Raw genomic sequence first — 14740 nt, 5'->3', positions numbered from 1 at the left:
TGGTTGGTCTATACGGAAGGTTTTTCCCTGCTACCAGCTTATTTGGGTGATGTGTCCAAACTTCTCCATGGGATTGCTGCAGAGAAAGAGCATACACAATAAGCACACACAATGGATTGTTTGAACTACTGACTTGACCTAATTATAGCCTCTTGGCCATGCCATCTCTTCTGCCTGCTAATGTCTTTCCATGTCTGGTAACTAATGTCTACCAATGGTTGGTGCATGCTCATCCTTGTACAAATCACAGCATTGCCTATAAGCTTTCTAGAGGCTAGACTCAGCAGTCCCAACAGCTCATAGGTGTTGACAAGCATATACTTCTTCCAGCTTTGCTCTGCCAAGACACAGTATGGAAGCTATCGCGAAGTTTGATTTCAGTGCTTCTGGAGAGGATGAGTTGAGCTTCCAGGCTGGGGATATGCTGAAGGTAAGTGCAGTCCCAGGCTTGACTAAACAGCATTTCTGAGAGCGCTGCTAGATCTTTCTATGCTTCCATTTGCTTTGACAAAACAGATGAAGACAGATGTCTATAAACTGGGATACAAATGCAGGATACTCATCTTCCATAGGGCTTGCTATAGATGAACCAACAATTCCCAGGTTGCTTGAGTCTGTGTCCACTTCACTTGATTTTAGGTCCATAAACTATGGATTTAGTTGCCCTATAGTCCTCCAGTAGTGAGCAGGGGAGGGTAAGTACCTTTGCTGGGGCAGAGAACCAGTTCTTCAGTAGACAAGTTTTGAAGGTCCTGTCTGTTTTCATTGACTATATAGGTAGCCTAGGGTGACTATGTTGAGGATGACTATGTCTAAAGGCAGGCAGGATGAGTGTGGTCCAGAGAGATTGTTGTCTTCCTTATTTCCAGCTCTTAAACTAGTTATCCTGCATTATAGAACTTATATCTAACTTTTCTCTGTATGTAATTACTGTTAGTTTCTTCAGGGGTTTTGGGCAATTGCAAATAGAAGAGGAAAAGTCCATGAGACAGTCTATTACACACATAATGGAAGAGTTTAAAAGGACCTGGGCTAATAATATTATATACACCCTTGCAGGAATTTAGCAGTGGGGGAATGGCAGAAGTAGAGTTGATCATACACAATACAGAGCATGTGAGAGTCTCTTTAAAGTTGACTTGCATATGTTATGGTAGAACAGTTCTTTTCAACCCTACCAAAGTCCCACAGATGAAGTCACATGCTGCTCCACCCTAATTATTCATCCACTTCTCAGCCCCCAGCATAGCTGTTTTGTTTCAGTTGAAAATGCCTGAATATAACTCCTCTCTAAGGCCTTAACTCCTCCACTGTCCAAAGGAATGTTGTACGACAATAGGATTTAAACCCTTGTTTGGCCAGGAAGCCTTCACTACTTCCTTGTACAGTCCCACCTGTTCCAGATAATAACCTGATGTTGGGTCTCAGCCTTGACTCTTCCATCACCACCATTTTTTATTTTATTGGCCTTTTAATTCTTGAAGCTTAGACAAAGTTGATGGCATCCAGAACTCATTAAGATCAAATACCAGGATTTTCCAGAGAGCTATGAGAAGGTTCTGGAGAAATCACTGCCTCTCTTCAGCATAGATGAACACTGTCACCCTAATTCTTCCTTAGGTCAAGAGCAGTCCCCACACCCCTGCTGTTCCACGATCTTTACCTGATATCTTCTTCCTCAGGAGACTGTGGTTTCATCAAGTCCCTGGCTGGGTGATGGTGTTGGCCAGATCACTCTTACATCTGTTCCTCAGTTTCCCTTCCTGTAAAATCATTATTAGCTAGAGCATCCTTTCAAAATACGTTGGAAGCTACTGATGAAAAGTGTCAAATAACACTACACATCAGTATTATTATTAGTTGTCACAGAGACTTCACTACCAGAAAAGTCAGACTGCCTCTTGCTTTAAGGTCCTCAAGGTAAACAAAGTAACACCTTAGCCGGCCAAGCCATAGTAACAGTAAATTAGCCTGAGTAGTATCTCTCTTCTGGCATATGCACACATACATTCATACCCCGTCATGAGCCCCCTCCTGCTGCCTGCAAAACCTGCTGGCTGTCTTTTCTGATTTATAAAGGAGATAAGATGAACAGTATTGATGCAGAGATTAGAAAACAGGAAACATGAGGCCCTCAACCAGCAGTGACAGGAGGAAATCCACCCTCTCACCTCCCCACACATCCTTCTCTGAGAGGATGACGCACTGAGAGAACCCTGCCAGCCCTGCACCAAGAACCAGCAGGTGGGTCTTTCTGGAAACCTTGCTGCCAACAGAGCAGGGCCTGAGTGTGAGCAAGGAGTAGCTATCATCCCCTTTGGTTGGCCACAGCAGCAAAAAAGAGCCTTAATCCAGCACCCAGGGATGGGGGGAGCAGTGACTATACAAGCAGGGAACTCCACAGCTTTCTATTCCCCAACCTTTCTGTATCCAAACGCATAAAAAAGGCCTACGTGGCAGGCAAGGCAATGAAGAATCGGCCCCAGAGACAGTAACATCCTGTTGCCAACACCAAGCAGTTAGAATGTGCGTTAGGCTCCCAAAAACATGAGATTGGCTTACAAAACAAGTATTATTATTGTTAACAATAGATTTTAAATTAAGTCTTTTCCACTTGCTTTCTCCTTTTAAAACTGTCATGGCTCATGCTTTCAGGCTCATCTCCAAAACCAGAGAGAACAGAAACACATTCTATTTCATAAAACGGAATTCTGTCCCAGGAGTTGGAATACACCAAACAATACACCAAAGACCACAACATTTGCAGTAAAATCACAATGTGGTTGTATTCCCGTCCTCTCTCCTCTAGCTTAGCGCTATATCAGGGGCCATCAGCCAGGAAGCAGTGACTCTGGGCAGTCCCTGGTCAGCAGTGCAGTCCCTAAGGACCGTTACAACCAACATTAGTGTGAGCACACTTGAAGCTGCTCCAGTGTGCACTGTGGACTGGCTTCCTACTATCCTACAATCTCTTAAGTGTAATAGTGACTTTAAAATACTTCTTGCCTCCTTCTTTTATCTACCTTGGCAAAGCTCAGGGCAGCTGAAGACTTAACCCACTAAATAATCTCTTGCAAAATGACATGTGAGAGCATATGGTAACATCTGTGCAGTCATAACGCACACACACACAGAGATACAGCTTTATATCCCTCCATACCCATACAAGTCAGAGGAGTTTTCACAGATTTTTTTTTTTCCTCCCTTGTGAAACTGAGGTGCTCCAATACCAACTATTAAAAGCAGCACAGAGAACTCCTTAAAACCCTACTAAGTCCTTCAGAGCTGAATTTCTCCATTTCACAGACATCAGAGACATGCAGATGACATCCCCAGCCACCTGGACAGGCATTCAGATGAAGGGATAAAGTTAACAAGCAATCCCTCTAATTCTACTCGGTGTTTTTTATTGCTTTGCTTGCTCTGAAGTGGTCATCAGCTACTAACCTTGCTGCACGGTGGGTGGGGAGTAGAGCATATGTGGAGTTCTCTTCTGTTCTTACAAGAAATTCTAGGTTTCTGCCAGAATCTTGGTTGCTTTTGCCTTTCTCAGAAGACACGTTTATTCCATCCATCTCTCCATTGCAGGTTTTGAGCTCCCAGGAAGAGTGGTACAAGGCTGAGCTCAGAAGTCAAGAAGGCTATGTTCCTAAGAACTTTGTCGATTTTCACGTTCCCCCGTAAGTGTCACGGAAACTGTGTGTACCACCATTGCATATTTCCACAGAGTGCTGTCAAAAGCATGCGTGCACAAAGGAAGACATGACAGAGGAAGCACTGGTTATAATATTTGACAATTTAAGGCTGGCAAGGACTGCCATAATACTATATGCAGTTCTGCCAGCACACCTTATTTATACCCTGAAGCATCCTCTGTCCTTTCAGATCTGAATGGTTCTCAATGCTCTCTATCCGTCCCAAGTGAATCCTTTGTTACTGTTGCTCAGAGAGATGTCACTGGGATGTGGCAGGAATTGCATTTAGATCTCCTCGGACAGAAGGAGAATAGTCATGATGTGAAGTCTTGGCAACAGAGGCGGAGCACAAAAGGAAAAGCAAGAGATCTCTCTGAAAATGAATTATAAAAATGTAATTGCCTCCCCCCCGACTCTTAACTACATTAACTCCCTTTTCCCCACCCTGCCATCCGCGTTCCCCGGCGCCCCCGCCCTCCCCCCCCCCCCCGCAAAATGTGTGTGAGTTTCTCTCGATACGCTAGAGGTCAGTGCAATGCTACGCGAAATGTGACAGCTGGTGTTACTCATGGATTGACAGAGACGATAGACCAGACATGCCACCCTGCTCCCACACACATGCAGACACACACACACACCCCCCCTTCTTTACGCTTTGTGACTGCACACCCAAACATAGATCTGTCAGAGGACAGGCATACCTTCATTTCTCTCCTTCCACCGAGTAGATGGCATTGCACTTTCAGAAAGGACTGATAGCTGTTTAAATGCATGTTAAACGTGCTGTCTGGCCCTATGCCATAAATATGACAATGCATGGCATTTTTACAACCTTTTGCTTTCAGTTGGCAGAAATGCTCCCTGAAGCCCCTCTAATTATCCTCTCTTGAAAAAGTGCTGCAGCATTTCAGGAGCAAACAGACAGACCATGCACCAAGCCCGGTACTGCTAGCTGTAACACACTGGTGCCCTGAGCAGGCAAACTGGGAGTGTACAGGGAATTTGAGGGTACAAGTAAGTGCCACTGTCCCCTTTGGATGTGGCATTTACTGGCCTTTTTGGACATAAGCCAGCCTGCTTGGCTGAGCTGAAGGACATTATTAGTTCACTGTGCAAATATGGTCTTGCACTTCTGGGCCTCAGGAGGATGAGATCTTCCAGTCTGTTGTTCTTGTTCATTCTTTCACAGGGCTGTGGCATCATGCAAGGACACTAGCAGCTTCTTTTTTCACACACATTTTTTTCATGATGCTTTCCCTGTGCAAGAGCTGTGAAGAAATATTTCCACTTTGCCGCTTTTCTAAGAGTAGCAGGTCTGCACTTTGAAGCAATTCAGGCTAGATGCTAGAACCAGATGTAGGGAAGAAAGCTGTCTCCTATTTTTGATGGGCTGGTTTTTTCCATATTTTTCTTGTCAAGTAATCTCTGAGACTGGTTATCAATGCTGATTAAAGTCTGATTTCCCTTTGTTAATGTTACATAGGTAAACTGTGATGATAGTAAGAAGTATAACAAAACTCAAAAGTGGAAATGACAGAGCTTATGAAACTATCAGTCCTTAATTTTAATGCAATACAGGCAATTAAGCGTTAAGTAAAAGCAGAAGACTGCAGATTGTAGATCTTGTTAGCTGTGGAGTGGACATTTATAAGTGTACATGATGATTTTTTTCTCTACTGAAAAATTCCTATTGACACTCTATTATTTTACTATTTATGGTGACTTTCTCATTATTTGTCCAGTGCCTTATACTATCATTGGTTATGCCTCGCTAAATTTACATATGTGTGCTTATGTATTCTGTGTTTCTGCAATTTTGTGGTATTATAACTCTTGCAGGAACCAATTTATTAGTACTAAAAGTTGCATGGCTTGCTTCTGCTAAAAATTTATGTGTGTCCCTTGCAATATATCTATCCATCACAGTCCAGTAATTTTCGATCAGTTTACCAAAGGCAGTTTGATATATATGTCTGAGAATTATGTGTGTATGTATATATACATACACATTTGTAATTTAAAATTTCTTTGACTAACACCTTACTGTACTGTGCCTGTAATTACAGTTTCAGCTGAGTGTTGCTTCTGAGCAGGCCAAAGCTTACATTGTTCTCTTTGCATCTATGTGCTTTTACTGTTCAAACAAAATGGTCTGCACCCATCAAAACCCTCTACCTTAGCATGTACATGGCCACTGGGAGTAGTCATGTGGACTCCCCTGAACCTTTTGTTTTGTCTTTCCTCCACCCTGCTTATTCACATTCTCCCTACCCTCAACTTTTTTGTTCTTCACCTTAATTCACATTCCTTATTCATGTCTCCATGATTTTTCCCACTTGACAGCTGGTTTGATGAGAGGATATCCCGCCACGAAGCAGAGAACATCCTCATGAGCAAAGGAGTTGGCTCCTTCATTGTCCGAGCCAGTCAGAACTCTCACGGTGACTTCTCCATCTCTGTCAGGTATCTGCTTCTCACAGCATTTTCCTGCTTCTTTTCCTGTTTAATGGTGTCCTTAGCCTCCTCTTGGCAGGATTCCTAATGTGACGTAGCCTCTTGGGAAGTCTGCATGCTGCCAGTCACTGGCAGTGCTGCTGTGTTGTGAATGAGAACAAATTAGGCATCTGATTCCCAAATGTTTCTGCCTCTTCAAGTGACACAGTGAATGCCCCATTCCAAAGCTGCATCCCCTGGTGACCTGCTTCTCTGAAAGAACTGCAGCAAAGCAGAGTGGTATATGAGATGTCTTCCACACTGCAAAACATTTGTTTTAATTCCCTGACAGCTCTGGTTACTGAATCCAAGAATTCCACTACTACCCATTAAGAGATGACTATTACATTGTTAACTTATTTCCCACAGGTCACTAAACAGCCATTGGACAGGAATGGCTTTTAGTTGCTGGCAGCCCAGCTGCATTTCAACAACTTATTGTAGTCCAGCCCTTCTCAGAGCGTTTGCTTCAAAGCCGAGCTCTTAAATGATGGTTGATTTCCCAATTTTCAATCAAACAATTGATAACCAGTTTTAAATTAGAGTAGTGGTTAGCAATGTCCTTTCCAAGCACTGTGCACTTTCAGATTCAGGAGGCTCAAAAACTATCTATCTGGGTGAAATGCAGGAAAACATTCTGGTTACATCTACACCAATAAACTAAGTACAGTCAGGCTCCTTCTTTGGCCCTGAGGTCAAGCAATGCGGCAGAGCTCAGCTCCATATGGCTAAACCCTCTTCACCCCACAGAGCAGAACAGCTGTATTCAAGCAGCTCACTGCAAACAGTTCCTGGTCCACTCTGTCCCCCTAACCATGGCCCAGCACTATTAGGGGAGAGCTTTTTGGTTTAAACCAAATCCATACTAACACTTCAACAGCTTGTGTGACTGCAGCACTCCAGGAGAGCACTCAGTCCCTGCCTGGTCCCCATTTAGTTTATTTGTGCAGATGTAGCCTCTGAGATGAGTGTTTTGAGTTCCTGGAGTTGCACAGAGCAAGGAGGTGGGTACCAAAACTAGATCACACCTGGTGCAAAGAGGAATTGTCCAAATCAGACAAGAGATAAGAGGAGGGGAGTTGCAGGTGGAAAGCAGGGGCAGAAGGTTGAGACTGTTAATTTGGCTTGTAACAGCAACTAATAAGTCCTCTTTTTTTTTTTCTTCTGGGTAGGGAGAATGACCAGTAGTAATGATATTACGCTAGATATTATACAATTATAAAACTCAGTGTATTGCTTCATGTGACTATGTCTGCATGTAGTGGTGATGCCTGCAGTCTGAAAAGGTATAATATATCTCTTATAGTCAATGCAGACTGGATGTTAACAGGAACCTGCAGAGGCTAGTGGGTAGACTATAATTGCACCTTTGTCTCCTGTACAAAGTATGGAATAAAGCTATTAGCTATTTGTGGCCCTGAAAGCTCCTCTGGACTTTATTTCAAAGGAGAGGCTTTAAAACCCTATGCTTTGTTCTGATAGTGCTTTGTGACTGGGCAGCCCTGCCGCACTCCATGTTTGTAAGTTGATGAGTCTTTTGAAATACAGAGCCACATCTAGGCCCAGTACACACAAGGACTGACATTGCTTTACTTTCCAGAAGTCTAGATTTGGCCAAGAAAGAAGCTTTGGTACCCTTCTGGAAAAGGCTTTTTTGAAAAAGATAAAAATGCAATCTGGTTGATGATCTCCTACTTTTCCAATTGGATCCAGGCATGAAGATGATGTGCAACACTTCAAAGTGATGAGGGATTCAAAGGGTAACTATTACTTGTGGACAGAGAAATTCCACTCACTAAACAAGCTGGTGGACTACTACAAGACAACTTCCATCTCCAGGCAGAAGCAGATCTTCCTGAGGGACAACAGCCGAGAAGAGAAGGTAAACACAAACTATCTTTAGGAGTTTCTCAGTAGGAAACCTTTCTGTGGAAGGAATTCAGCCCATGAGAATGTCTGGGTGGGGAGGGGGAGTCTGTCCTTGGAAACCCAGTCACATCACTACACTGGTGGGCCCTGCAACACAGATTTTTAGTGGATTCAGTGGTATATACAGTTATATAATTGAGCAGAAATTTCTGATTCTGTTTTGGATAGCAAATCTGCATAGAGGTGCTTTGCTAAAGCTCTGCTAAGGCCCCAGAGCTGAAATTTTAAGATGCCTTACACATGCAAGGGGAGCAGGATTTACCTTATTGAAATGCCTAGATTTCATAAGGGCAGGTACACAGCTGACTGGTAGGTTGTGTCTCAGTAGAATTTGAGTCTGTTTTCCTAGTGTCCTTGAATGCACCCAGAGTGCAGCTGTTATTACAGTTGAAAGTTTGTCTGCTCAGAAGAATCATCCATCTTCTTTTACCGAGCGAACACAGTAAGGAGTGTGGAGGAACTGTGGGCAGAACCTGGAGCGGTGGCTGGTAGGAACTGAAAAGTACTGCTGAGAAGAATATAGCAGATATTGGGAACAAGCTGGGCATTCAGGGAGTAGTAGTAGCTGTTTGAGAAGACAGGGAAATCCCAGTCCAATGAATGCCTGGTTTTGTGCCAGGGGAACAAGCAAATAACATAGTAGAGACTGCTATGCATTGTACATGCAGTACTGGGAGTGAATATGCCTGGTCACTGTAACCAAAGTCCTGCTTTACTGGGAAATGGATTCTGGTATTAAATTACTAGGATGTGCAGGTAGAGGCAAGGCAGAAAGTACGTGACTTGCTCACTGGAGTAGTAAAGTTTTATAGGCTGCATGTGGGTCATTCTTGCTGGCTCCAAAAGAGAGAAGATGTATTTTTCGGTCTGAAGAAGGGGCTTGCATTGTTGTCTCCCTCTAGACCACTTACACAGAGCTTTAAAAATGCATTGGTAAGATATAAAATAGAGGCTATGGGACCTATGAGAGAGAGATCACAGCGAAGAGTTGTCTGGGGAAGGAGAAAGGAAGACTGTATCCATGTGTGTTTGGGCTGACTGTGAGCAGGAAGGGAAAGAGAACAACATTTGCTCCAAGATGCAGACAGGCAAATGAAAGAACAGGAGTCAAGTTTGTTTTGGCAAACACTCTGTACATTTGTTATGGTGATGGGCTCAGCAGGGTACATTTAGCACTCGTCACAGTGGGGTTTCTGTTCACAATTCCAATTTCTAGATGCCACACCATATGATAAAATGATAGTAATATACAGATTTCAGTTCAGAAACAAATGAAGTCTAAGGGCAGTATTTCCAAAAAGATCTTAGCTCCTGTGCCAGTCCTCACATCAGCCCAGCACCTCCCATTACTACCCACTTTTCAGATGGGGAATGGCTATGACAAAGATCTAAAATATGGGTTTCCTGATTTGTCCTTCTGCTCAGAGGGGCAGGATCTTTCCTTTGGAAGAGCCTCCAAGTTAGAGGGTAGTGGTAGTGATCAGTGTGCAACAATTGCTAAGCTTCAGTCAAGAATGTGGTGGAAAGCAAAATCTGACCTCACTTTTGTGATCTTTCTTCCATCAGGAGAGGCGTGGTGGGAGCCTGGAACGGATGGGCCAGGAAGGATTCCACCTGGGTGGAGCAGCTGGAGAAGATCATTCTTCTATATCCAAGAGATATGTAGAGCATCCTATCCCCATACTGCAGCAGCAACAGGTACTACCAGGAATGAGGGGCTGAGATGTCAAGCCCAGGCACATGAAACATTGGCCTTAATTGCTTGATAGCGAGTGAACAGTCATTTTGTCAAAAATCTGCCACCCTGAACCTGCTTTAGGAAGCAGAGTCAGTTAGGTCTTTGTATGGGAGTAGCAGTGATGATGGTGTCAGCCTGGGGAGGTCTTTTGATGTGTAATAAATATGTGGGCTTTTACTTAGTTCTGTGATCTGTGACTGATTGACAAACCAGCAAAAAATAGAAGTCAGTGTACAGTGGCCCTTTCACTGGGAACCTGGGAGGACTCCTAGAGAGTTTTTGGGGCTCCATCCCAAAAACTGGAAAACAAGGAATGGCATCATGTTCTTGCTTTGCTTAGGAAAGGATATAAAGTATCATCCAGCAAGAGTGCAGAAAAACACTCCCAGATCTTGCACACACACACATACATGGTTTCAGGAACTTGTCTCTAGTCTGTCAGACAAACGAAACCTTGCTGTCTGTTTCTTTTTTCCGAGTTATGCTGCTGACATTCAGCACCACAAAACACATCATAGGGATAAGAAATGACTATGGTAACCTTAGGAGAGTTTGGTTTCCTTCAGAACATTCCTCCGTCTCCTCCCTATTCTGGGTACTCTCTGCACTCTTTCATCATGTTGCATCCCTGATGTGTGAGGTTTCTTTACTCCTTTGATTGCATAGGAATGGAGAGGACAACAGCAGCACCTGATGCTGCCTTCAAAGTTCTTCCTAATCAATTTTGGGGGAATTAGTTTTCCTGAGGTTGGCTCATGTCTCTAGCTAGAGACAGTGTAGCATCATCCAAGGAGAGGACTTGTCCTACTGAAGGGAAGAAATCCAAAACCATGCCCCTTAAGGCATGAGAGCTCCCATATATCAAGGCCAGGGACAATCGTGAAATGGCTGTTCTCTCATGAGACAAGCAGTGTTGCCTGTCAGGGGACTGCTGATGGAATAATACAGCTTCTGACAATGCTGAGGGCCTGCACTGTTGGGAGCACAGTTCTATGCATGAGTCACATTTGATATGGAGCAGAAACACTCATAGGAGTGAAGCTCCATGTAGTAAGTCTTTCAGCAGCAATACCACATTGAGTTCACTCACTTTCCAGCAGGGACAGGTGAGGTGCAAATTGTGCTCCAGTCTCAGGCAGCCTCAACAACATTTTAGGCTGACAAATGCACAGTTGAGACCAAGGGAGTTTTAGGAAGAGTGGACGCAAGAAAGGAAGCAGCAAGAGGGAGAGGACAAAAGCTGTTTACAAGCAACAGCAAGCACAAGCTATTATTCTTCCCCCCCTCTGTTGACACAGCTGATCAGACCCTGTGTCACTGAAGAACTGCTGCAACCTGAGCTAACGTTATAACAGATTCTGTCACACCGTTATCATAAAAAAAGCTTAGTGTATGCACTAAGGGCCTGGGGGGATGAAGACACTCAGCACCTCTCAGCTGTGCAGACAAAAGAGAACTTGCTCCCTAGATGTTGCCTACTTCCTCTCTCCATCCTTCTGGGCTGATTTTAGTTGATATGACTTCAGATGTGTGGTCATATGACTTCTTTTCTTTGAACCTGATTTTGTCTCTTTCTTCTTTGATTAATTGGGCTGTTGAATTCTCAGGCTTGCTCCCTGCCCTTCACAGCATGGAGCAGCCTAAGAAAAAGTAAAAAGTAGTGAGTCCTCAGATATACAGTCAGCTGCATCAGCATCGCTGGCATTCCACCAGCATACGGGACAGAGGAAGAGCAAGGAGTAGGCAGGACTGGGGCATAATAACTCCAGACTGGTAGAAGTCCCTTTGGCGAGCACAGATTTTCATCTGTGAGTTAGAACAGCCTTAGATTTTCTCCAAAAGTCCCAGAGGCCAAAAAAGCCCCACTCTGACCACTTTTTCCAGCAGCTGTGGAACACAGCTGAGGATAGTCAACTTTCAACTTCTAAGAAGAAAAATTCAAAACAGAACAGTCTAAGGTGACCTCTTCCATGAGAGGCATTGGTTGCAGAACTACAGCACAGGGACTGTACTGGAAGCAGACATCTAAGATGATTTACTTGAGGGTTGGACCCTGACTCCCTGGCCACCAGTGACTCTTAAAGCCCCTCATTTATACATCTCAGCATGTACATGACTTTTCTCTTGCTGTTTTCTTTCTAGGATAGATATGGTGGGAGTCTGGACAGGAAAGATGGGCTGCATGGACTAAGGGATCACAGCCAAGGAAATGTAGTAGCTATGCAACGGAGACACACGGACCCACTGCAACAGCAGACACCGGTAGGTGATGTACCTGGAAGGCCCCATCTGCCCAATTTAATGGGTCCCTTAGCAATGGCCAAGCAGTCCGGGCAATGTCACCTGCACAGAGATTGCATGAGGAATACTGTATTAAGCCTGTTGGGACATATCTTAGAAGATGTTTCTGAGTCTCAAGACTATCCCTGCTACTTGAGTCTGCTTCTGGGGTATTCTAAGGGTAGGACTATGGCGTTACATGAGCATAGTTCTAGGACTGCTCTCAAGGCCAGTCTTAGTAACATGAAGACTTAGTAGAAGAGGAAACTTAGCATGAGCTCAACAAAATAGGCATCTGGGACATTATGAATGAACCGAAGCTCACCCATGGGTTTGGATCAAGCATGGGTCCAGTCCAGCAGAAGACATTTCTGAAAACCTAAGGATTTTTCCTAGAAGGGCTTCATGTGCACTGATGCAAGGGACTATCAAGTATCTTTGCCATCACAGCCAGGCCTTCCTAAGCACAGTAGCTAGATGTACAGTACTCTTTTTAACTTCTGTGGGGAGTTGCCTCATGATACTGTGCCATGCTACAGTGCACCTTCTGTCTTGCAATGCACTTGTAGTCACACTGCCTTTTCCACTATTTTTTGCTTCAGTCCTGACAAGACCTGTCATCACTCAGTTCTACTTGTCTGCACCTGGCACATCCTCTCAGACCTACTATGCCATCAAAGTGGGACTCACCTACCTATCATGCTTATCTGTCAGAGCCTCTCAGCACAGTGGATGTGGGCATGATCCAGATATGTCTCTGCAGACATCTCAGACTGCTCTACCTGGATCCATACCTGGCAGCTGACCTTAAGTAACCACCTGCTCTGCAAATTCCCACTATGTGAATGCCTGCATAGAGCATGGTGTCTTTGCTTCAGCCTGTGATTCCACTGCCAACTCCAAAGCATTTCTCCATCAGTTCCTAGAAGCATGACCTAAGGCATGCACCTCTTCCTTGAGGAAACGTACAGCTTAGCCCAGAAAAACCAGAGAACCTACATCCAAGGAGGAAAAGGAAGGACAGCAGACCCTTCTCAAGTGTGAGAGAAAAAGGACAAATTGGATTAGGAAATTTGGAATAAACTGGGAAACAGGGACATGTCTTCTTTTGGCAAAAGCACCAAATCTTTATTATAATCCAGCTCAAAATAAAATGCCTTTTATCCCTTGGATGCTGTGGCAATGAATAACAACATGCCCTTGCCTGCCACACCCCATCAGTGATCTAGAAGCCACAAATCCAATTATAGGAAGGTGTATATGTCTAGCCAAATAACTAGGAGCCATGTCTAAGCAGGGCTCTGAATGGAAGATTTAGTAAAAGTTAGTCTGTCTTCAAACAGATCTCTCCATCTGTGCCTGCAAAATATACCTCCCAAATTGTCCATGCCCCATGGTGTGGGTGCCAACAATTTCCCAGAAAAGAAGCCCATGCTGTGTCCTTTAAAATCTGATTTCTGGTCAAAACGGGAGATCGACTGCAAAGTCTCTTACGATGAAGTTCTCATAAGAAAAAAAATCTGACCATAGTGCTCATTAAAGTGCAAACACAAAATAAATTGAAACACCCAAACAGTTCCTAAATCCTTTTGATCTCAGGGGACTGACCTTGTGTTAGTCCAAAGAAAGTTTAAGACTCCCCTATGCCCCAGAGATGTTTGAAAGAGCAAGTGTCATTCTTTACAATGCTCACTAGACTCGCCTGTCTGCTGGCTCTCTTGATGTATCCCTCATAGTCCTCTGCTGGCCAAGGGCACATTTCTACATCCGTACCAGCACCAGCTCACTTCCCAAGAGCCATTCGCTTATAGTGTAGAGCCCAGCAGGACTCAGGTAGGAGCCCTTCTTGTGCTCCCATAACTGGCTTCAAGTATAGTTACCACAGCTGATCTTACAGGGTGGAGGAGACAGAGCCATGTGAACGCTATTTCCTAAGGACCTGCTCTCAGTCTGGCTTTTTACCTTATCATGCCAATACCTATGAATGTACTGAGGCTGCTGAGAACCCAAGCACCATCCCTTGGGTGTCCCAGTAAATTGGTCCCTCCTTCCTGGCATCTGGGCCACTTCCTGGTTTAATTGCAAGATGGTCTCAATTTCAGCATTGCTTTTCTTCTCTTAGTGAACATATATACTGGGGCATAAGAAGGGTGACAGGAGAATGATCTTTAAGTTTTCTGGTTCATTGTTCCCTGCCTGTCTCTATCTCCTTTCCAGAGAACGCTATGGGTCCGTGCCTTGTACGACTTTGATGCTGTGGAGCATGACGAGCTGGGCTTCCGCAGTGGAGACATCTTAGAGGTGCTGGACAGCTCCAACCCATCATGGTGGAAAGGACGTCTGCGTGGGGAACTGGGTCTCTTCCCTGCCAACTATGTCACACCAGTGCCCCTGTGAGAGCACAGTATGCCCCAGAGGGCCATATTGGAGCTGCTCTTCTGACATGACAGGGACAGAGAGTGCATTATCTCTTGCCCCCAGGACATACGGTGGTTTTGGTTTTGTCTTAATTTATTGGCAATTGATCTTTTGAAATGTTGGTATGAAAGGGAACACTTTCAAGAGTATAGGAATTTTTTCTGCTATTTTTCACATCCATGAAGGG

The 14740-nt window shown here is 44.3% G+C and overlaps 1 protein-coding gene across 1 annotated transcript; it reads left to right on the top strand.

Annotated features, from left to right (window-relative positions):
- Positions 1–337: 337 nt before the first annotated feature.
- Positions 338–14532, top strand: GRAP2 (GRB2 related adaptor protein 2). Its single transcript, XM_059816918.1, has 7 exons — positions 338–430; positions 3589–3680; positions 6039–6158; positions 7902–8070; positions 9684–9815; positions 11998–12117; positions 14353–14532. The coding sequence occupies exons 1-7, from the start codon at positions 353–355 to the stop codon at positions 14530–14532; spliced, it is 891 nt and encodes a 296-aa protein (XP_059672901.1). The 5' UTR covers positions 338–352.
- Positions 14533–14740: the final 208 nt, after the last annotated feature.

This window comes from Gavia stellata, chromosome 4 (assembly GCF_030936135.1).
Source record: "Gavia stellata isolate bGavSte3 chromosome 4, bGavSte3.hap2, whole genome shotgun sequence".
Classification (NCBI taxonomy): Eukaryota; Metazoa; Chordata; class Aves; order Gaviiformes; family Gaviidae; genus Gavia; species Gavia stellata.
Note: the sequence above shows the minus strand (reverse complement) of the source record. Positions and strands in the feature narration are given on the sequence as shown.

What these genes read in the sequence shown, in the direction of transcription:
- GRAP2 (XM_059816918.1), top strand. Translation starts at nt 353, where the DNA reads ATGGAAGCTATCGCGAAGTTTGATTTCAGTGCTTCTGGAGAGGATGAG. An exon ending in ACAACAGCCGAGAAGAGAAG is followed by an intron (nt 8,071 to 9,683) that starts GTAAACACAAAC and finishes TTCTTCCATCAG; the next exon opens with GAGAGGCGTGGTGGGAGCCT. An exon ending in CACTGCAACAGCAGACACCG is followed by an intron (nt 12,118 to 14,352) that starts GTAGGTGATGTA and finishes TCTCCTTTCCAG; the next exon opens with AGAACGCTATGGGTCCGTGC.